The sequence below is a fragment of the Canis lupus genome, chromosome 24 (genome assembly GCF_048164855.1).
Source record: "Canis lupus baileyi chromosome 24, mCanLup2.hap1, whole genome shotgun sequence".
Classification (NCBI taxonomy): Eukaryota; Metazoa; Chordata; class Mammalia; order Carnivora; family Canidae; genus Canis; species Canis lupus.
The window spans coordinates 31,860,036-31,883,540 of NC_132861.1; the positions used below are offsets into that span (position 1 = coordinate 31,860,036).

Sequence of the window (23,505 nt, forward strand, 5' to 3'; positions counted from 1 at the left end):
CATCCTTTGAAAATGGACATTTTGGAGAATTTTAGTATATTCACAGAGTTGTACAATGGACACCACTTTATCACTGCAGAACATTTTGATCACCCCAAAAAGAAACCCTGTATCAGTGATCCCTCTTCTCCCTCCCCCCAACCCAGCCCCTGCAACTGCTAATCTGCTTCCTGCCTCCGCAGATTGATCTATTTCAAATATTTCATATACATTGAATCATATAATGTGTGGTTTTTATGTTTTTGGCATCTTTCACTTTGCATGTTTTCAAGGTTCATCCATGCTATAGCAGGTGTCAACACTTTATTCCTTTTTATGACCCAGGCTTCCATTGTATGAACATACCATCAGTTGTGTGTTTGCTCATCAGCTGACTGGCATTTGGGTGCTTCCAATTTGGGCTATTGTGAATAGCGCCTGAAGTCTTCTACTGACCATCCTTTGCAGTATGGTCATCTCTGTTTTAGAAATGCAGCTCCGAGTCCAGAACAATGGGGACTTCATTCTCAGCTTGTACCCCCTCTGTCCAGTGGGTCAGGGCTTATCTGAGGGCACAGTAGCTGGTTGATGCCAGAGGACGAGGAAGATGTTAGTTGCTCAGTTAAGCCAGGGAGAGCCCAAAGCCCTCAACTCCTGGGAGGCCTGTTGGCTCCCCTTTCATAGCTCTGTGACGTGTGAGAAACAAACGACCTGAGTCCCTCTCCATGGCATGACCCTAAGACCCTTTCTATGGCTTGTTCAGGTTCCACAGTGAGAGGAGCTGTGCAGAATCCAGTGGGAGCTCTGCTGTGTCAGCACCTGGAAGCATTACTAGGGAAGCAGGTCCAAGCCTCAACCCACAGCAAAGCCCCAGCCTGCCCTCCTTCTGATGTCCAGGGGAAGCCAGACCCCGGTCCACTGAAGCCATGGGCTCCTCCCACTCTGCAGTCCTATCCATGACACAGCTTGGTCTGTGGTGGCTCCTTCTGATCCCAGCAGGTGAGTGGGTGTCATCACTAGGACATCACGTCACACCTGTGGGCTCCCATGCAGCATGGAGGAGACTCCTGCAGGTGGGCTCACAGCAACTGCCAAGGAACTTCCAGTAGCTCATTCTGCAGTGAGAAGGTGACTGGATGCTCACAGCTCTGGGCGCGTCACCTTGAACGTCCGCCAGCTTCAGTGTTGCTCGTCTGCAGAGTGTGAACCTGCCCGGGCTGTTGTGGGGAGCACATGAAATGAAAGTCTGTGACTAGCACCTGGGATGCAGTAGGCACTCGATACATGGCAACTATTGTTCATGTGTTTTTCTGGGTTTTAGCGCAGTCACCTTGGCTTGCTCAGGCAGCAGAAGCACGCAGGGTGAAACCGTTTGCAAAACATGGTGAAAATGGTCTTGAGTGATTCATCAATTTTGGGACACTTGGCCCGGTTGATAAGAAGGAGCAAAAGCCAGTGGTTTGAGCAAAAATGGGGGAGATGCCTGAAGTGGCAGAGGATTTTGTGGTTGGCATTAGCCAGTGGTTCATTGACAAGTGGATGGGAATGAAAGGCTCACTGAGATGCATGAAGCCCTTCTGTCTGATGCTCACCCCATACTGACCAAGTATCTCCCCCATACTGCTGTCCCTTGGGGCTCCTCAGTTCAAGGCTGCATCTTTTCTCCAGGTCTGGCGTCCTCTCCACTCCACTGCCTCTTCCTTCCTCTCTAGCACTTACTTCCTTGCCCTCGTATCTAATAGTCACAGAGTAATGGCCATTTCTTGAGCTCTAAGTGTGCACTGCTTGCTTCATTAAGCTCCATTATACACTCTTATATTCAATCCTCAACAGTGTTTTGAGATAGGTTCTGGATAGTGTCCCCAATTTTACAGATGAGGACACTGAGATTGAGTGGTTCTGATTTGGTGGGAGAGGGACCAGAGCACCCACCACCATGGACTCCCAGAGACCCCACTCTTCCTTCCTGTTCACAGGGTCAGCACAGCGAGCCTCCCATACCCAAGCTGAGGACCGCCTCTTCAAACACCTCTTTAAGGGTTACAACCGCTGGGCGCGGCCAGTGCCCAACACCTCGGATGTGGTGATCGTGCGCTTTGGGCTGTCTATTGCCCAACTCATTGATGTGGTGCGCCTGTCCCCCCGTGCTTCACCCCCTTGGGATCAGCCCCAGTCCTTCTTCCCTCCCTTCCCAGCTTCATTTCTCCTCCTTCCCACTCTCCCAGCCCTGCAGCCCCCCCTGGCAGGGCCTTGATTGGCAGCAGTGGGCTGTCTAGGAGCTCTGTGTGTTCTATTTGACATGAACCCTGAGGATCCAAGGGGCCCCTGTGATCCTGAAGAATTCGAGTAAGTGTGGCAGTGTCAGAAGAGGGTGGCAGGCTGGGCTGGGCGTGGGGTGTCATGTAAGAGGTTCTTCTGGTGAGTAGGGGCCCTGCATCAGCCCAGCCCACTCTACATTGTTAGGGGTGGGGGCTGGCTCCATCACAATGTTGTTCTTAATCTCTCTACTGATCAGGATGAGAAGAACCAGATGATGACCACCAACGTCTGGCTAAAGCAGGTGAGAGCATCTTCCCTGGTTGAGGCAAGAGGAGGGGTGGGAGTCCACTGACCCCAGACACTCCCAGGAACTGTCTCACAAACAGTGGGATTCTGGATTCATGTTTCAAGTAAGCGTTGCCACTTGGGACATTCCCAAAGCCGGCGGATTGCAGACTGCTTCTCATAGGGGCAGTACCGCGAGACTGTGAGTCCAGCACCTGAGAATGTCACCTACAACCTAGTCATCCCCTTTTGGGGAGAGGCATTTCCTGTATGCTGGCTATTGTGTTTGCAGATCTGCTCATTCTGAGTAGTCACTGAAAACCCCTGGGAGGTTTCATTCTGCCCATCTTACAGCTGAGGAAAGCCTGAAGCAGGGTACAGTTCAGCTAGAAAAGGGGGAGCCCCGGTGTGCTCAACTTGGAACCCCAGGCTCCTTCTGCAGGAGAATGCTGGGTGTTCCATGTCTATGCTGCCTAAAAACTACCCTGAAACGTAATGGCCTAAAGCAACATTGTCAACTCTCATAGTTTTGTGGCCAGGAGTTTGGATGCCTTCTCCACATTGCATGGCAATTAGTGGTGTTATTTGGTGCTATTTAACCTTTGGCTGGTGTGCTCTGGAGGATCTAAGATAGCTTCACTCATGTCCATTCCTTAGCAGGGATGTCTGGAAGCTGGGCCCACTTGGCCCCTTCACCCTCTTGAGGCATACTGAGTCCCTTCATGAGTTCTCTCCAACACACAGTTGGATGCCTCCCCTGGAGGGTCAGGGACCCCAGAGCAAGGGTCCCAAGAGACAGGAAATGAAACTGCTGGTTTCTTAAGGTCTGGAAGCTGCCTCCAGGCCCAGCATCACTTCTGGCAAAGAATGTATTCCTTTTTGATGTACTATTGTTGGGGGCATAGGCTATATTACAGCCTGAATATATTCCTTCCCACTTTACCCCCTCATGCTCTGCCCAGCCCCTCCCCAGGCCCAGAAGTAGAGGTGGTGGGGGAACATGAGAAAGAGGAACTAGCCCTCTGCCTACTTTTCCCCCACTACTCCCTCTTCCTGCCCCACTGATAACCTGACCATCTCCTATCTCAGAGGTTGGCACTCAGAAAACCACAATGGTCAAAATTTTTATTGACATCTCTATTTTGAGTCTTTTGAATGAACACCTTACTTTCCCTGGCCCCAGGGCTCTCTACTGGCCATTTAGCTTACAATGGAATGCTTAGGTGAGACATGTGGACGGGACCCCCTGACACTGTTCCCCTTGCAGCTGCAAGGGGGTTCATGGCCCATCTTTACAGATGTACAAATTGAGGCCCTAGCAGTAAGGGACTTGGGAAGCCACACAGTCCTTCAGTGCAGGGGCCAGACCTAGAACCTGGCTTGCCATAACTGTCCCCACAAGCAGGTCACCTTGGCCTTCAGGGTTGGGGTGGGGAGCAGAGGAAGGAGCCCCGGAGAAGGAGTCATGCCAACCAGCACTGCCTCTGCCTACCCTGTGATGCAAGTCACTTAACCTATCACGGTCTCATTTCCTCATCTTTTAAATGGGAACAGTATAATCTGTTGCCTGCGTTGGCAACCCATTGTCAATGACAGTAACCCACGGGTGTAGATACCCTCCAAATGGTGATTGAGTCTGAAAGCTTGACAGATGATGGACTAGAGGGAAGAGGATGCATTTATGAAGACCAATCTCATAATTGTTCATCCACGTCCTGAGAAGTCCTGACAATTTTACAAACTTTTTAAACCTTCCTTATTTTGCAACCCTGGCTCCTCTATGCACCTAAGACTTCCCCTACAGGTGAGCGGCCAATACTGCTCCAAGACCGGTGTCTTCCCAAGTATGGTTTGGGCACCGATGGCAGTGTTTCGTGAGAAGGTATTACTTGCTTTGCTAATCTTTTTGTAATAGTCTTCTATTCATGTTTTAGCAGATATTTTCAAATGCTCCTGATTTTCTAGTTTAGGTCAGTGATGTCAAATTTCAAAATTTATGTAATTTTAAAAAGAGTGAGCCAACTTAAAGGAAAATACCAAGTACGTGATGACACAGGTAGAGCACACGTATTGGCAAAAAGTATCAAACTGGGACTTGTGTGCTTGAAGCTTGGGAACCACTGAGCTAGACCAGTGCTTTTGTTCTCATGTACCTGCTTCCTGAAAATGCTCCTATTTCCCTTCACTCCTTCCTGGATTCCTACCAGGTTGATACTTTGTGTAAACGTTACACTACTATCCTTAGACTGGAAAAGGCATCATGCAGGGGATTTACCTTTACTAGAGTGTATCGTTGCACTATTTTAGTGAAGATGTACACAAGCAAAATGGCCCCTGGAATGAGGTCAGGCTTGGAGTCAGGGAGGCCAGGATTCAAATACCAGTGCTGCCACTTACTAGCAGCGTACCCTCCATACATCACTTTCCTCACCCTAACCCGTGGGATTGTTGTGCGGATTAGAAAGAATCATCTATAAGAGCCTGTAACAAAAGGAGTGGGTTCATAAACGTAGTAGCTACTATTTTAATTGTGAAAAGCCCCTGGGAGCAAAGGACAGCCTTTTGCGTTGACCCCAATCATTATCTTCTGGTTGTTTCTTTCAGGTCCAGAAAGGATGTGGGAAGCCCTCCCAGAAATAGAACCAGACTCTGTTAGAGGAAGGAGGCATTGTTTTCATTGCTCAGCTACACACTGACTGAGCATTTACCCGGGGCGTGGTGCTAGGGTGCCAGAATTGAACCAGCTGCTGTCCCTGGCTTCATGGAGCTTACAGTGGCATTAAATAAATACATAGGCAAATCCACATTGATCACCACTTGTGTTAATGCCAAAGAGGAACATTATAATAATACATACCTGGTTTTGAGAAGGATTCACTTGGACCAGCAGCTGGCAGCAAGCCTGGGACCCAGAATATCCCCTCCCTGCTGGGCCTCCCAGGGGGCTCTCTGGAGCACAGTTTGGAAGTCACTGTGGACTCCCCAGTCTCAGTTGCATAACCCGGGAGGGGATGCTTTAGCTTCTCTGTCCTCAGTTTCTTTACCCGTTAAAATGGGGAAATACTCCCCTGTTCACCATCCCTCCCCAGCTCTCCCATGGAGGCTCTTCCTAGACAGAGGGTGTAAGAAATCCTTTGTAAACTGTAAGGCACTAAAAAACCTTGTTCTACAAGTGGATGAGGTGGTTATCTGGGGTCATCCCACTAGGGCAGCAGAACAAGGACCAGAGGTGGGGCTAGGATGACCTGTGGTCCAGGCGTGTCCAGGATTCTGAGTATTAGAGTTGGGGAAAAGCAGGGGGTTGGTTCTCACAGGCTGGATTCCCAATCTCCAGCTCAGAGCCCAGTCTCGGCCTCACAGCCCTTTCTCTTCCATGTGATTAGGGGAGGCACTTGGGGTGCTCCCAAAGCCGCTGCCAGGGGGTCCCCAGGCGGCCTTAGGTGTACCCCAAGGACCGGTTCTGACACGACTCCCCTCCCCACGTACAGGAGTGGACTGACTACAAATTGCACTGGAACCCGGCCGATTTTGGCAACATCACATCCCTCCGGGTCCCTTCGGAGATGATCTGGATCCCTGACATTGTCCTCTATAACAAGTAGGAAGCCCCGGGTCCAGGAGGCCCCTGGGAGGGGTGGGTAGAGGGAAGCTGGGCTGGGTCGGACCGGGGAGGTGCCCCCTTGTGTCTCGCTTCCTTGCCTCCCTCTCAACTCCTTCATTGCTCATCCTCACCCCCTCCACCTCTCCTCTTGATTCCTTTCTTTCTTTTGTTTTGTGCTTTCACTCATACACCAAAATTTACTGAGTACCCACTCTGAATTAGTGCACGGTACTGTACTCCCGGCACACGGATTTGCCAACACTGAGTAATATCTGAAAAATGTGGCTGGTGCAGGCTCTGGAAACACTGCCTAAGAGTTGGCAGTTTGCAGGATGGCAGTCCTGTTGGAGCAGGTAAACGGCCACCCCAGGGGGAGGGAGGACAGCCTCAAGGGAGCAAACTCACTTGGTATGGGTATGTTTTTTAAACTCATATTATTTATAGCTTCCTTGCATTCAAGACCAAAAATGAGCCATCTTTGAACATAATGATGAGAAGCTAATAAAAGGCAGGGGAGTGGAAAGAGAGTCCCGGTGAACACCAACAGCACAATATTTTTAAAAAGAAGATATAGAGATCTAGTCTTTCATTTGTGTGTTTGGTGTCAGGTAATTGTTCATTTAAAATCAGAACTTAAAAGATGTTTGGCATTATGCTTGTCTAACAGTGTTTTCTGACCTGGGGTCCTAAGGAGCACCAGTTCTCCAAGATATGAATAGGTGTGAAAAGCAGTCGTGTGATCAAATAATTCTGGATAATAACATTGTATGTTGTGAAGTCCCCTACCCCGGCCCCAGTCCTTTGAAAATGTTAGCACAAGACAGCATTTTCAATGTTGTTGGAAGCTATCCTGCCAAGAGACCTATGTAGTCTGGGCCTTCTCAATTCATTTGACCCGAATTTGGAAGAGCTATCTTTAAACAATAAGATAAAGGGAGACAGATCCACTTTGGAGTTCCGGAATCTTCAGATAGGTCAAAGGGGAATACAAGGACCCCTTCACACCACCCAATCCTGGTGAGACCCAAAGCCCTTTGCCCTGAGCCATGTCCACAAGCACACATTCAGCACAGATTACCAGAAGGTCTAAGCCTGGTGTTGGCTCCTGTCGCTGGACTAACAGACCCCTGGACTAGCACCCAGGATCCTTCTAGTTCCTGTTCCCTTTGTGTCTGGGAGAAATCAGGAGCAAAGTCCCAGCATCAGATATGACCTGAAGTTTGAGATTGTCCAGAAAGCTTCGACCAGTGTTCCCTGATTAAAACAGGACATTCTTTTGATAGGATGAAAGTCCAAAACCAATTCTTGCAGACATTTAAAGAAGGGTTTCCTCTATCCAGACTGTCCACTCTAGGCTAAACAGGGAGGGTCTAGGAAATTGCACCTTTCTTTCCTCGAAATGGGGTACCTGTTGCCATCTAGTGGTAATTCTGTGTGGTGGCAAAAAAAAAAATTCAGCTTCTACACTGACCCGTTTCTTACTGTCCACCAAGTTTCCTGTTTCCAACCTTCTCTTTTAAAGTTTCCCATTTCCCAATCTCTAGCCTGGGATTTCTCCATGGGAAAGAGCCTATCTTCCCCTGTATTCTTCGGGTTCCCTTGCCTTTAAGGAATTGTGCCCTTAAACACTAAGGCGTGGAGCCCACAGCACCACCTCCCCAGGGAATCGGACTCAGGCTCTCGGCAAGCCCCATGGAATGGTCACTGTCCTTCCAGTGTTCCCAGAGCCCTGGTGGGCTCTTGGATGCCTAGTCCTATGAAGCCACAGTGTCATCTCCCACCACCCCTTCTTATGCCCTGCACCTGCCCCAGCCCAAGGACACACTGTGAGTCCTTTCTGCTCTGTTCCCTCCGCTGCTCTGCACTAGTAGGCTCTCCACTCCATCTCACCACCAATCCTACTGGCAACCCTCAGGTGACCCTGCTCACTCCAGCCAAAAGGGAGGTCCACCCCCACCACCCCGCCCCACCCTCAATGGGTTTTGGGGAGTACTTGGATTGCCGCTGTGCTACTGTTGCCAGACTGCCTGCCTCCCTTGTGTTACAGGCATTTGGGACTACGTCGCATTTCCTCATGGTTCTTTGAGGGCAGGCCTGTGTCTCCCATTCCATCCCCCACAGCTCCTGCCCAGGCCCTAGGGGATGAGGCTGGGTGCAGAAATGCCCAGTAAGTGGATGAAGCCAAGGAGGTATCTCCCTTCACCAGCAAAGGTGTTAGGTCTCTTCTGAGCAACTAAGGGTCCCAGGTGGGAAAGATGTGACACCCTCTGCAGATGAGGGCCTGGCTCACTATCTGCTGGGGGGAGAAAATATAATCACCCTAAAATATTAAATGAATACAAACAGGCCATAAGACTACATGTCACATGCATTTATAAATATGTAAAAAATTATATACATGATCTGTGTGTTGATCAAATACGTATGATATATATAACATCAGAATGTTAATAGTGATGGTTTTTTGAATTCTTGGTATTTTCCTATATTCTTCAAAATCCCTGCTTTGAAAGATAGCATTTGAAAGACAACTCGGGCAGCTCTAGATGTGTGTGTGCCGGGAGAGCCTCATACCTTTGAGTAAATCAACCTGGCCGGGCCCGGCTCCGTTACTGGGGGTCCCCTGCAGCTGGCCGTCTGGAGCAGCCTGGTGTGGGTGGGCAGGTGGGCTGTGCCGGCTCCCCCAGCTCCTCTCCTCTCCCCAGTGCAGATGGGGAGTTTGCCGTGACCCACATGACCAAGGCCCACCTCTTCTCCACGGGCACCGTGCACTGGGTGCCCCCCGCCATCTACAAGAGCTCCTGCAGCATCGACGTCACCTTCTTCCCCTTCGACCAGCAGAACTGCAAGATGAAGTTCGGCTCCTGGACCTATGACAAGGCCAAGATCGACCTGGAGCAGATGGAGCAGATGGTGGACCTGAAGGACTACTGGGAGAGCGGCGAGTGGGCCATCGTCAACGCCACCGGCACTTACAACACCAAGAAGTATGACTGCTGTGCCGAGATCTACCCCGACGTCACCTACTACTTTGTCATCCGGCGCCTGCCCCTCTTCTACACCATCAACCTCATCATCCCCTGCCTGCTCATCTCCTGCCTCACCGTGCTCGTCTTCTACCTGCCCTCGGACTGCGGCGAGAAGATCACGCTCTGCATCTCCGTGCTGCTCTCGCTCACCGTCTTCCTCCTGCTCATCACCGACATCATCCCCTCCACCTCCCTGGTCATCCCGCTCATCGGCGAGTACCTGCTCTTCACCATGATCTTCGTCACGCTCTCCATCGTCATCACGGTCTTTGTCCTCAACGTCCACCACCGCTCTCCCAGCACCCACACTATGCCCCGCTGGGTGCGGGTGGCTTTTCTGGGCTGTGTGCCCCGGTGGCTTCTGATGAACCGGCCCTTGCCCCCCTTGGAGCCCCACGACGCCCCGGATCTGAAGCCCAGCTCCTCTTATCACTGGCTGGAGACCAACGTGGATGCGGAGGAGAGGGAGGAGGAAGGGGAGGAGGAAGAGGAAGACAGATGGGTGTGGGCGGCTCATTCATCCCCGGCCGTGGGTGCCCTCTGCAGCCATGGCGGTCTGCACCAAAGGGCCTCAGGTCCCAGGGCGGAAGCCCAGCTGCAGGAGGGTGGGCTTCTGCTGTCACCTCGCATACAGAAGGCTCTGGAAGGTGTGCACTACATTGCTGATCACCTGCGATCTGAGGATGCTGACTCTTCAGTGAGTTGGGGCCGGGAGAGGGGCTCTTTCTCTTGGTGACCACCTCTCATCCCAAGGTGATAGTGTAGACCATCTAGTCTCCTCTCCATGAGGACCTGTTTCTCTCAGTTGTGGCCCTTGGGAGTCTGGACTAAACTGTGATAAATAAAGTCTAGCTGGCAGGTGACAGACTAGCGGCCCAGAATGCCCAGCTAAGGCTAACGGGAACAGCAAGCCAGAGAGGGAGGGATTTCGGGTGCTGAAAGTCCCCGTGCCATCCTTATCACCATTGCCCTATAGGTGGTGGGGAAGGGGACAGAGGGAGGCGGAGGGACTATTGTCCAATGATAAATCAGATAAATCATGCTGTTGCTTCCGCATCCTTCCTCCTTTGTCCTGATGGTTTCCCCCCAATCCTATTTGTTTCTGGGCTCTGGGCATTTTGTGGAATTCACTATTCATCCACAAACCCTGGGGAACTTTGGTTGTACCTGGTGAACTCTCCCCCCCACCGCCCGGTGCCTCCTGTGCCTGGTATTATTAGGTCAGCAGGCCACTGCTTAGGATCACAGATGTCTTCTTATCCACCTAGGGAAGGATGGAAGGCCAGATGGTTATTAGCGGGTGGCCTTGTTGAGTGGATAAAAAATCATTATATCTAATCTGGGGGCAGGTAGGAATCCAGACCTGCTTGCTTGGGCTGTAAGTCCAAATTCCACAAAGCACACCACCTCCCCTTGACTGTCCCAACCTTCCTTGGGCCACATCTACCCTCACCTACCTCCTCCTCTCTATCTCCTGGAATGGGTGTGGGATTGGGAAGGGAGGCTAATGGGGGCAAAGTCTTCACCATTTTGTAACTGCTGGGTGTTGTCTATTTTTTAAATTTTTATAAAAGATTTTGTTTCTTTGGCAAAGAGAGAGAATGTGAAAGAGAGCAATAGTAGGGTAGAGGGAGAGGGAGAAAGAAGCTGATTCCCCACTGAGCAGGGAGCCAGTCGCAGGGCTTGATTCCAGGACCCTGAGATCATGACCTGAGCCCTAAAGGCAGACACTGAACTGACTAAGCCACCCAGGTGCCCCTGCCAAGAGTTGAGTTTAAATCACTGCAGGCCACCTGGGAAGGTCCATGCCCCTTGGTGCTTCTAGAACCTTAGCCCCCTGTAGCTGGAACTTGAAAGTCTTTGGAAAGGCTCTGGGTCATGTCATAAGGGTGAAATAGGGCAGAGTTCATTAGGAGAGGCTTGTTTGAGTCTTGAGACAACCTTAGCTTCCCAAGGTTTCAGTGCGGCCACTGCTGCCCCCAGAGGCTGTGCCCAGGTGGGATGCTTCCCCTTTCGCAATGGGCCTCTGTCACTGTGAGCCCATTTCTACTTGCAGGTGAAGGAAGACTGGAAGTATGTGGCCATGGTCATTGATAGGATATTCCTCTGGTTGTTTATCATCGTCTGCTTCCTGGGGACCGTTGGACTCTTTCTTCCTCCGTTCCTGGCTGGAATGATCTGATTTCCTGTTCCTTGCTTTGACCCAAAGGTGGCACTACTGACATCTGTAACCACTGCCTCCTTCAGAGTACGCCTATGGGGTCAACGCCATCTGACTGCAGGTGCTTCTCTGTGGAGTCCCTACACTGGCCTAGTCATCGAAGACTCCTTGGGTCAATTAATTCACTTGACGTTATTGTACTGCATGCAGAGAATCTGCTGGGCACAGAGCCCTGTTTTAGGTGCTGAGGAATGAAGAAATAAGGAACTTGCTCTGCAGAAGGTTTCGATATGATGGGGACAATATGAAGCCCTGTAGGATTCTCCTGCAGGGGCCAATAAAGACACTGAGTAACAGGAGGAGCAAGCAGGACGATCCAGGGGGTAGAGGACCTCAAAAATGGGTGTATGGGGGGAGAGAAGAGAGGGTGCCCCAGGGGGTAGAAGGCCTGTGACCAACATTTTGCATTCAGGAATGAGCCTGAGGTGTCTAGGAGAACAGGCTAGGGCTAGGGAGCTAGGGCTCCTGTGTGGGAGCCGTGGGAGGAGTTTGGAAAGGCAGGCTAGGGTGTCTTCAAACCACACAGAATAAAGTTCAGAGTCTAATCCTGAGGGTCTAACAATGGTAAAGACTCTCCTGGAAAGAAAGAAAGGGGTAAGCAGGGCCACATGGGGTAGAGGCACATGTCAGACCTGCATGGCGGAGGAATGTGTGGTTGGATGCAGGTAGTTGGGCCATCCCACCCTTCTGGAAGCTCGTTTGAAGTCCTGGCTTTCTCTCACGTTCCCTTCTGCAAACTGGCTCAGCGCCAGCCGGTCCCAAAAGGTTTGGCCATGCTGCAGTCCCTGCCATCTGTCCTTGAATGCACATTGACAAACCAGGAAGATACCCAGGGCCATCCTTGACTCAACTCAAGTTTGCAGCTTGCTCCTCCCTCCGGTCCATAGGGCAGGTGGTGGCCAGCACAAACATGTGTGTGATGTTTGCACAGAGTGAATGAAAAGAAGCAACTGGATGGTTTTGCACCTTGACTGCTGTGTAAATGCAGAAGCTGTAGGACTGCTTCCCTTCCAGCCTGGCCTCCTGGTCCTTCCTGAAGTCCTGTGATGGCTTCTGAGCTGCTCTGTACAGCCCTGGATTCCTTGCACCTTGGAATCCAGCAATGCACAGCCCTCAGCCACATGCTGGAGGCAGGAGAAGCTCCTGCCCGGGGATCAGGCCTCACCCCTGCCTGTCCAGCCCTCTGAGGACAGAACCTCAGCAGCTAATAAATGCAGACATCGGCTCTCCAGATAGTATGGGGACCCTGGATAGGAAGCTGAGTAGGGCGAACTTCTAGTTTCCCTTTAGCCTTTGGGGTACCCCACTCGACCCTCCCTGACAGACACAGATGAAACCTGCAACGCCTGGCCCAGACCCCCAGTCCTCAGTTCTTCCCAAGACCCCCACATGGTGACTCATGTGGTTTCTGTCTCCCCCACAGCTCCTCCCAGCTTCCCTTCCCCATCCTAGCTCTCCCAGACCTTATCTCCTGGTGCAGCGATGTTCCCTCATGCTATTCCATCTCCCATCCCCTTGCATGTGAGTAAAGAGATGAAATAAAGCTGAGGCCAGTGCTCATTCAGCTGTGGGATCCTTCTTTAGCATCCCCACACCATTCAAGCCCTGCTGGAGCCCCAGATGTTTGCACGCCAGCTGAGAGGGTGCCATTGGCATTCCTCATGTGGACCTGGAGGGTCTGCCCTGGGTCCCCACTGGAAAGTCACCCTTTGGTCAGGTGCAGGGATGAAGGGGCTGGAGCACACACTTGTCCCTACTGCCCCTGTGTCACCACACACCCCTCTGTGCTTGAGCCTGGCATCGGCTCTTGATCTGTGCCCAACAGGGTACAATCGATCTCTTCCAGGGTGGTGGCCCAAGGTCACTGTCCCCTCCCCTACAAAGAACAGGTCAAGCCAACAAAACAATCAAACCACAAAGCAAATAGTACAATTTTAATTCATCCACAAGTCAAATAGAAAGAAGGTAAAAGAGTGTTTTGCACAAACACAAGGGAGGGAGGAGTGAGGCAGGTGGGAAAGGAGGGCGGAGAAAAGGAGAAGTAAGAAAAGAGGGAGAGAAGGAAGGGGCAAGGTCAAGGAGAGAGAGAGAAAGGGCACGGGGAAGAGAGTAGATTGTGGTCCAAGTCCTGTTTTGGCCTCGTCTCTCCCCTTCTCCCCGACGCTTGGCGTGTTGACAACACAGCGTCCTGTGCCCGGACTCCCAATAGCTTGTTCTTGGACTGTGTCCCAGGTCCCCCCTCAGGGGGGCACACGGCTGTCAGCCCAGACCACACTCACATTAAATAAATTCCAATATACACTGTACAAGAAAGCCAGGCCCGTCCCTCATCTCGCCAGCCGCCCACCCCCAAAGGAAAGCCCCTCCCCAGCTCCTCTGTGCATCAGGGGACCTCCGTGGGCGGAAGAAGAAGGAATGGCTTGGCTCCAATAGGCGTGCCATGTCTATGCGGAAAGCCATCGTGGCCACTAGGGGCACCAGTGTGACACCCCTACCCCCACCCCAGGGGGGCAGGCGGGTGTGAGGAGGGAGTGGCCAGCGGCAGCCGTGCTCCCTCTGAGCCCTCTTTGTCACCCCCTGGCATCTAGAGCCCTGAGTCCCCTCGGTCCAGCTGCAGCCTGAGCAGCACAGTCTGGGGGTTGGGGTGGGGAGAGGGGGTCGTGCAAAGTGGCAAGGGAAGAAGGACTCCCCTCTGCCTTCCCCCTGAGAAGACCCACATGACCAAAGGCAAGGCAGGGGCCGGGGCGCAGGGGAGGTAACACTACAGGCAGGGGTAGAAGACGCAGGCAGGTGGCGCCCACCCTCCCTCACTCTGCAGGCGGGTGGGCCAGATTGGCCAGAACTTTGGCCTGGTCTACGGCATCGAGCAGGTTTTTGGCGTCCACGGCCAGGGTGTGGGAGGCTGTGAGCATCTGCCGCTTGCACTCCTCGCTCAGGGAGGTCACGGCATTTTGCTGGGCGAGGCGCATCTTATTGATGAGCTCTGCTAGATCCTTGTTGAGCAGTTTCTGGGTCCCCTCAATCTGTAAGAAAAGCACATGGGAGAGGCTGGAGTCTGGGGGGCTGCAAAGTTTAAGCCTGGAGGATGGGGAAGCCATGCAAGTGTCCCCTCTGGTATTGGCTGCGGCAGTCAGAAGTTCTCTGGGTGACAGGTCTGATCCAGGCTTGGGCTGAGTCTAAGGCCTCAGTGGGCTGGTGCCAGGTCAGCAAGGACAAACATTGCAGAGCTCCGGATCCCAGCCCACCCCGTGCTAGCTCAGTTTGATGCAGCCTCACAGACCATCCCTTCACTGTTGCATCCCTCGTGTTGGCCCAAGGTTAGGGTGAGTGATCAGGGCACAAGTGAACGCATTCGTCTCTTGGCTGTCTACCTTCAAATCAAGAGATCAGGGACCAGGGCTTGAGCTGTAGGGTTTTGTTTGCCACCATATCCCCAAGCCTAGCACACTGCTGAGCACATCCTTGGCACTTGAGATATTTACCGAGTGAATGACAGAGCTATCATATGGAGGGTAATGACATCTCACATCAGAAGGGACAGCTCCAGCTGGGGCTCCTCTACAGGCTGCTGCTGCCACCCAGAGAGGGGCTGGGAAATGCTGAAGCCCTCCTGCATGACCTTGTCTTGAACAGTCACAGATTATGGGGACAGCAGCCATCACCTAGGCTATACTGCTGACCAATGGGAGATGGTGGCTCACACAGCCTGGCAGGGGGCATCGGGTTCTTCTACTTCCACGGCTGGTTTCCAGGCAGACAACCAACACAGGTTCAGAGGCGCTATTGTCAGCATTCAACTGTGTTCAGAGCCTCCCATGACAAGTGGGGTGGCTCCAAACAACACAGATTAGTCTCTTACACTCCTGGAGACCAGAAGGCTGGAATGGGTCCTATGGGGCTAACGTCAAGGGGACAGCTGGGCTATGGTCCTTCTACAGGCTCTAGGGGAGAATCTTTTCCCTGCCTTTGCCAGCTTCCAAGGGCTACTGCCTTCCTTGGCTTGTGGATCCTTCCAGCAGGGGCATTATTGCAATCTCTGCTTCTGTCATCCCATCTCCTTGTCTGACTCTTATAGGATGTCTGCTTCTGTTATTCTCTTACACTAGAACCCTTGTGCCTACATCGTACCCACTTGGATAATGCAGCATAATCTCCCCATCTCAAGATCCTTAATCACACCTGCAGAGCCCCATTTGTCATGCATGGTAACCTAGTCACTGGTCCTGGGGATCAGGCCGTGGGCGTCTGCCAGGGGGCTGTTATTCTGTCCACCACAGGTGACATCTCAGTGCAGAGCACCAAGACTTTCATTTCAGTTTTCAGTAATTGTTTCTCACTTTAAAAAGGGAAATTATTTAAATGATCAACCGAGGAAACCTTAATTGCTATTTTGATGATCCATTCACTTTAGCCTTAGCGTGGCAGGTGATTAGATAAAGGGTCACAGGACAGGAGAAGGGAAAGGGAAAGGGAAGGTCTGTTTTTCCTTGCACACTCTCATGCATTATGAAATCACTGCAACTCTCTAAGACCTAGACTGGGAAATTCCCCCTAGGAGGCTGGTCAGGTCCCCAGGCACCGACTCAGCCCCATCTCAGTCCTGCTCAGATTTTTGTGCAGGCCCACTTGTGGAAGGCTGGGCAGACAGAAATGAGGCTGCCCATGTGGGCCTTCGGAGTCTCCTGTGTGAAGTACAGCTGGGGCAGGGGAAGGGGAGAAGTGACAACTGATGACACTGTCTGGGATGAGGACACCCACCTCTGTCCGAGAGGATGACGGCAAGGAGGGCAGGAGATCATCCACACTCCCAATGAGCTTCCGCAGGGTCAGGCCCACGTTCTGTGTGAGAAAGGGGTAGGGTGGTTATCATCTCTTGGTTTTTGAGAAAGCCATGTGTCCCTGGAGAAGAGCCCTCCTGGGATGGTACCTGCCCTCCAAGACTACCTGGCACTAAATTCCCTCAGACCACTTCACACTAAAGGGGGTCCTTCTGGGACAGGCACCAGCTGGGCAGACAAGGTAGCTCAGTGCCACCCCACCTCCACCCAGGGCCAGAATGAGCCACTTCCACGAGCCCCGTCGATGGCTCTCACCTTCACCACCACCACGTAGCCTTCAGGAGGCAGCTGGCAGAGCTCATTCTTGAGATCCAACACAGCCCGCACTAGCTCCATGACATTGAGGTACACCAGGTCATCGGTCCGGTCCAGGTTGGCTGTGGGCTGGATGGACTGGGGGCGAAATCAAGTGGCCAGAGAGGTAGGTCATGAGTCTGGGGGATGCTGCTATTCTTTTATGGGCAGGCACTGTTGGTGCCAACAGAGCCATCAGTCCAATCTGAAAAGACTCTTCTCCGACATAATAGTGCCCTGTCCTGGGAGTGCATCCCTCCCTTCTGCTTTCAGAGCAGTGGTTCTCAGATTAGAGTCTACCAGGGAGTCTTAAAAAAGTACTGGTGGCTGGTGTCACATCGGACCAACTAAGCCATCACCTGGGTTTGGGAGCCAGGTGGTTTTCAAAGTTCCTTGGAAGATTCTAATGGGTAACCAAGGCTCACAACCACTGTTCCAGAGTGAGGAAAACCAGTACCTGGTCCCAGGCTATAGTCAGAACAGTATGGGTGCAGAAAGCCAAGGGGACAACTTGAGAGAGGAAGGGGGTCCACACTTCCGGCTCCCAGGGCTGAGTCAATGAGCTGGCCTCAGGGGTCAGGGAGGGGGCACAAGAGACAAGGAGATTAGGCTTTCCCTGGCTTTTCCATGAATTCACTGTGTGGTCTTAGATAAGGTCCATCTTCTCTCTGGGCCTCAGCTACATAATGAGGATGTAGGACTAGATTATTTCTGAGGGCCTCCGAAGTCTTCACAGCCTGTGGCCTTGTGTCTTGCGGAGCCCTGATTCAAATTCATTACCAACTTTGGCACAGCCAACACATACCTGCGCGCCCAGCCGTGGTGGCTTCTGTGGGGGACCCGTGAACTCCGCTGCAAGGGGGAGGGAGAGTGAGTGTGGGGGGAGGTCTTGGCACCCTGGCCCTTCCCTTCATACCTGCTGATAACCAAGCTAACCCCCTCTCCTCTGCTACCGGGAGACCCAGGGAAACCAAGGTGAAAGGTGTTTCCAGGAAGGTGGCTGGGAAAATAACCTCTGGTCTCCCTGGTGCTCCCATAGTCAAGCACTGGGATCCATTTGATAGAAAGAAGGAGCCAAAGTTGCAGTAGAGACGGAATGATTATAGCAGTTGTTCCAGGTTCTGCTGGGTGCACACTGGCCCCTGAGCACACACTCTGGCCTTGACATTCATGGGGAAGAAACTTCACTCTATGAATTGGTAGGTGGCCATGGAGCCCCTGCCCTGGTGATTAAAGCAGCTAATAGGGTAGGTTTGTGAGGAATCCCTAATGGTCTACTTTGAGCATTTGGGGGTTGAGGAAGTGAAACAGAAAAGGAACCAAGTTATTCACCCCACACTTTGAAAAGCAAAGACACGTCTGAACCCTGTGTAGGTGCTGGGAGAGTGAGCTGGAATGGAAGCCAGAAAACTGGTTTTGATCTTCCTTTTGCCACCAGATAGCTGTGTGACCCGAGGCAGCTCATTTACACTCCTGGCCCTTACTTTTCTTCTGTTAAATCTGAGGGTTAGCTCAGACGGGATCCTGGAGCCAGACTGCCTGGGCTCAAATCAGAGCTCTACTATTACTAGCTGTGTGACTTTGGATAAGTTGCTTCACCTTTCTGAACCTTGGTTTCATGTCCTTTGTAAAATGGACACAATGATTCATTGTACGTATCTGATGGAGTTGCTGTGAGGGTAGAGCTGACATTTACAAGCAACGTGGGCCTGTGCTTGGCTAGTGTTAGGTTTCCTGTGACTACTGTCATTGTCATTGGTTGCTGTCATTGTTATCATTGACATCATCATCATCATCACCATCATCAGCCTCACCCTCCCTAGGATGATGCTTATGATGAGCCTGGCTCACTGCTGGCTCTTCTTGCTCCTCCTCCAGCAGAAGCTTCTGGAAAGACCCTGTGGCCTCAGCTGCCCCTCCCTCTCTCTTCCATCCCCTGGGGCTTAGGGAAGATAGGCATCAGTTGGGAAAGGCAGGCAGAGCTACTGTCCCCCACAAAGTGCCTCCAACCGAGTGAGGGGGGAGAGAGGAAGGAAGAACTGTCAAGACCTCCAAATAAATGCAAGAGGAGATCCACTGAAGTGAGGGCTGAGGACCCCGGCAAGAGGGAGAGACAAGAGCGGGCTGAGGTAGGGAGAGGGTGGGGGTGGTAGATGGAGCAGAGGGTAAATCTCAATTCCCAAAAGGGCCCTCTCTGCACGCTCTGAACTGAAACAGGCAGAGTGTCTTAAGATGACAGACAGACTGTGCAGCTCCCTGCAACGGGCATCGAGCACGGATGGTGGCTCCGCACAGGATGTCAGGGAGAAGCTCCCTCCAAAAGGAAGGGCGTGAACACTTACTGTAGCCAGCCTCCTTCTCTGGGGTCTGGAAGGGAGGAAAGAGAACATGTTACCAATGCAGCTCTGGGGACAGCCCCCTCCCCTCCTTGACCTGTTCCCCACACCCTTGACTCAGAGGTCAGAGGTCAGGGGGACACCGGGGAGCTCCTATCTCAGGGCTGAAGGGCCCTGTGGCAGAGGGAGGATGCCCTGTGGATGTAGATCAAGTGGGAGCTGAGGAGCCAGGTATGGAGCTTGAGAGCTTCATGGAGATCAAAGGAAAGGGAGAAGTCAAGCTCCCAGAGTGAGAGGCCAAAGGCAAGGATGGGCAGGCAGGGGGCCTGGGGCTGGGGTCCTGCTGTCTCCAATGCCTTCCCAGGCCTTCACTTTAAGCCAGAGACATCTCCTGGTGACTTACCAGTGGGGACTTATCGTTCATGTACAACATGGGGTCCTGCATAGGAGGAAATAAAAGCAAATGACTTAGGATTCTAGAACTGAAAACCCTAAAGATGCATGGGAGCATCCGCTCTCTTCAGTGGAAGAGGCAAGAAGACACAAATGCATGTAGTTGTGCAGACATCTCTCCCATTCAAGCATTTTTTATCAAAATGTGTTCAGCAGCACTGCAGGGAGTGGAGTCCCCTCCCACCCAGGCTCAGTGGCTGCTCACCAAGGATTTCTCCTCCTGCCTCAGCCACTGGTAATCTTCCACCATCTGCTTCTGCTGCTTGTCCAGGATCTGTCTCATCTTGAGCCTCTCGGCCTCCCATAGCTGCTGAGCTTCTTCTCGGCTGCTGGGTCGGATGAAGTCCTCCTCCTGAGAGGACAGCAGGGAGAGAGGAGAGGACACAATGAGTCCAGTGCTCAGACCCAGAAAGGGCAGTCCTCTGAAGAGCCTGTGCGAGCCACGAGCATTGGCCTCACCAGCTGCTTCTTTTCTTGTAAGATTGTTCGTAAATCCACAGTCGTATATGCAGACAGTTGTTGGGTCTGTCAACCCTGAGCATCTGGCTGTGTTGCTGTGTACTGTCAAACCCGAGAGCACAGCTTTGAATATGCACTGTAGTTAAGCAATTACATGATCTGCTCATACAACTTCATTTTCAAATTACTGCCCTAATATTATTTTCTCAGTTGGCATTTGTCATGGTTGCTGTCACTTAATAAATTTCAAAATGCAAAGCCAGCCCTCCTGGAAGCCTTGGGTCCTTATGGCCATCTGAACACCGTGGCAAGGGGTCTGGGAGCTTTGAAGGGCTGTGGTGCTACCTCTAACCTCACCATTGTGCAGTCCCAAAAAGGTGTCCACAGAGGAATGCAGGCTGAGGGAAGGAGTGACAGTATGCACACCCATGTGATTGTGCCTTTTTATGACAATATACTCTTCATTAAGCTAAGAACTTGGGTTATTTAACCAAAGGCTAAAAGAAATGCATGAGCTAAGAGAAAGTAATGAACGAGACTTAAATAATGGATCTATGGATGTGCAGTAACTCCCTAACTTTATTAATCTAACTTTATTAACCTCCTTTAACTCATTTATAGGGTATTGGAACTATAGTTTTACCTGCGAGTTCTTAAACAGAAGGTGTTACATGTTTTCTTTTTTTTATAATAAATTTATTTTTTATTGGTGTTCAATTGGCCAACATACAGAATAGCACCCAGTGCTCATCCCGTCAAGTTCCCCCCTCAGTGCCCGTCACTCAGTCACCCCCACCCCCGCCCTCCTCCCCTTCCACCACCCCTAGTTCGTCCCCCAGAGTTAGGAGTCTTTATGTTCTGTCTCCCTTTCTGATATTTCCCACACATTTCTTCTCCCTTCCCATATATTCCCTTTCACTATTATTTATATTCCCCAAATGAATGAGAACATATAATGTTTGTCTTTCTCTGATTGACTTACTTCACGCAGCATAATACCCTCCAGTTTCATCCACGTTGAAGCAAATGGTGGGTATTTGTCATTTCTAATGGCTGAGTAATTTTCCATTGTTACATGTTTTCTTACTACTTCTTTTCCTCTAGTCCTCCCCAGAGTTCATTTATATCATCATCTGCTCCATCCCTTCAAACTTTTCTGCTGCACACGATCGCCTTGGCCTCCTGGACTCATGAGTGCTATTATTGTTCTTTTGGTTGCATAAAGCCCAGGATGGCCTTTGTCAGGGGCAGGACCTTTCTATGACACCCAAACCAGCAGCCTCTTTAGATCTTTGCTTTTAAAGTGGCCATTTTACATACAAGTCACTTGCATAGTGCATAGAATGCTAAAAATTATTCTCTATCTACTTTAGCAAGTCATAATCTCTGCCAAGCCTCTAAAAAAGATTTCCTCACCAAACTGTTTAAAACACACTGGAATATAACAACACAGTTTCAAATTAGTTATATTGGTCTGTTTCTCCTAGTGCTCACTGAGCTTCAATCAGGGCTCTCAATTTCTAACAATACATCCCCCCGCAAGTTAGATTTCTTGCTGCAATATTCTTTGTTACTCTACTCAACACTTATTAAAGAGCTACCATGTGGCAGGCATAGGGCTGGGTGCTAGGAGGGCAGTAATGGTAAAATATGCAGTGTCCCTGTTCTCATAGGGTGAAGTAAGCAACAGTTAGACTGGGTTTCTCAACCTCAGCACCATTAACATGTGGGGCCAGATAATTCTTTATTGGAGAAGATTTCCTGTAAGTCGTAGTATGCTCAGCAGCAAGTGCACACATTAGATGCCTTTAGCATCTCTCCAGCTGTAATAAAATGCCTCCAGACATCTCCAAATGTCCCCTCGGAGGCAAGATCATCTCAGCTGAAGGCTACTGAGTTATTTTAAGAAAATGAGTTTCAGGATGTAAGAGTATTTTACAATCACAGAATTGATAAAATAAGTAGGATTTATTTCACAGAGCCTGATGCTCCAAAATGAGAGTATTTGAAGGTTATAAATATCTGTAGTTAAATTTCGATACTTACAAACACAGTAGTATGGCTACCCCAGGCTATTGACAACTAGCGACACACGGGAACTAAGTGTCAAATATTCTGAATACTGAGCTAGGAATCTCCAGGTGAGACTAGATTAGACTAAGAAAGACTAAATACTGGTGGAGGAAGTCAGTAGACTCAAGAAAACACTGTATAGTTTTGTAAGTGTTAAAGCAAAATTCCCACTATTCAACTGTCTAGGATGCCCTAGGTCTGATCACCATCTCACCAAATATTTCAACATGGATTGGAAAATGTTTTCCTATGTCTTACAATTTCATAATACAACGCAAGAGAAAATAATGTTTTTAAAAAATTGATTACTTTAGGGCTTGTCTACAAGGTACCTCAGATACTCTTATCAGGCAATGGATAATTATGTTACTGGTCACTTTTTAAAAGGAATCAGGCGCTTGTGGTGTCCTAAAATGATTATTGCAAGCTGTGGCTTCTTGCATAATTTGACTACCCCTTCCCATCTTGCCAGCCTTATTTCTACCTCCAAATGCATCCTCCTGTGTTCTAGCCAAACAGCTCCTGCACTTGCCCTGTGGCTTCCCATCACTCAGTCTTGGTTCCTACTGATGTCTCTGCTTCTTTTATCCCTCACACCCCAGTTTCTTCCTGTCCAAATCTTCCCCATCCTTCGAGGCCCAGCTGAACAAAAGAAGTTGGAAAGAGCTGTTCTTCATCTGAACTACCACTGTACCTGTGCATTACCTCTGTGTGCCACTCACAGCTTTATGTTTGCATTACAGATAGGTGTGCACCTGCCCTATTCCTTCTGGCTGCTGGAAGCTCACTGAGAGCAGAACCTCCCCCCCACCCGCCCTGTTCTCCCTTCAGCACCTAGGACAGTGCCTGGCAAAAGCATTCCTGCTCAAGGTAGTCCTTGAATTTTAGTATTATTTTAAACCTCAATTGTGAGGTCTTCAAGAGGGAGATTGCTGCCATCCTGACTCTTGTGTGGAATGCAAGATTCCCAGATGCGTCAGACAAGAGAGTCAGTCAGTAGAAAAATTGTTTTTGTGTGGAAACCATCTCTGATTTTTGCTAAATGCTTTCAGATGCTTTGCAGGAAGCCTATTATACCTTTCCAGCATTCTTTCTACCTGAAAAAAGTTCTCTCAGTCTTTCTGATGGATATCATAAAATGGATTTTATGTTTTTACTTTTTTTGTTGTTGTTTACTTAAAGAAACATTCATTATATTCTTTTAGGCAGACCTCCCTTACGGCAAGTACTTCTAAATCTCTGACACAAAAGGTCTTTTTTTTTTCCTGCTGCACAGTATGTCTTTATGGAACTGAACAAAGTCCTTATGGTGAAGCAGAGATTAGACAAAGGCAGTGGCACCCCGGAAACGTACAAAATACCTTTTATCTAAAAGGGTACATTTTAAAGCAAAACTCACTAAAACTCAATTATGAATGGAGTCAACGACAGGAAGGTGGAGGAACTGAACATTGCCTAAATTATAGTGCATACTTAAAAATGCAGTTTTATTATTGTTAAGTATATGCTAAGATATAAATTGGTTAAGTTAATTTAAAAGAGGAAAATTAGCTAGGTCAGGGGAATATTTAGTCCACAATAGATCTTGCTGCCTAGAATTCTAAGTTACCTTATGCATTTTAAATTTTTTCTAAATTAAAAATAATGGTACAGAATGTATCAACATAACTTTTCTATA

At 50.3% G+C, this 23,505-nt stretch overlaps 3 protein-coding genes across 5 annotated transcripts in view; 2 read left to right on the forward strand and 1 right to left on the reverse strand.

Moving 5' to 3' along the window:
* Window positions 1-1,033: 1,033 nt before the first annotated feature.
* On the forward strand, window positions 1,034-6,125 carry LOC140616371 (neuronal acetylcholine receptor subunit alpha-2-like). Its single transcript, XM_072797103.1, has 4 exons — window positions 1,034-1,052; window positions 1,956-2,104; window positions 2,495-2,539; window positions 6,012-6,125. Exons 1-4 carry the CDS (start codon window positions 1,034-1,036, stop codon window positions 6,123-6,125), a joined length of 327 nt encoding a protein of 108 aa, XP_072653204.1.
* Window positions 6,126-8,842: 2,717 nt separating this feature from the next.
* On the forward strand, window positions 8,843-12,902 carry CHRNA2 (cholinergic receptor nicotinic alpha 2 subunit). The gene is made up of 2 exons (XM_072797142.1): window positions 8,843-9,850; window positions 11,210-12,902. Exons 1-2 carry the CDS (start codon window positions 8,858-8,860, stop codon window positions 11,333-11,335), a joined length of 1,119 nt encoding a protein of 372 aa, XP_072653243.1. The 5' UTR covers window positions 8,843-8,857; the 3' UTR covers window positions 11,336-12,902.
* Window positions 12,903-13,293: 391 nt separating this feature from the next.
* PTK2B (protein tyrosine kinase 2 beta) overlaps window positions 13,294-23,505 on the reverse strand; it is a 126,592-nt gene continuing 116,380 nt past the window's right edge. For all 3 annotated transcript variants that reach the window (XM_072796190.1, XM_072796187.1, XM_072796189.1), the window contains 7 exons: window positions 19,501-19,647; window positions 19,246-19,281; window positions 18,849-18,873; window positions 17,312-17,358; window positions 16,468-16,605; window positions 16,133-16,213; window positions 13,294-14,397 (listed from right to left, as the gene is read on the reverse strand). In XM_072796190.1, the coding sequence (XP_072652291.1) occupies window positions 14,182-14,397; window positions 16,133-16,213; window positions 16,468-16,605; window positions 17,312-17,358; window positions 18,849-18,873; window positions 19,246-19,281; window positions 19,501-19,647 (690 nt within the window). In that variant the 3' untranslated portion in view covers window positions 13,294-14,181. The remainder of the gene's footprint in view (window positions 14,398-16,132; window positions 16,214-16,467; window positions 16,606-17,311; window positions 17,359-18,848; window positions 18,874-19,245; window positions 19,282-19,500; window positions 19,648-23,505) is intronic.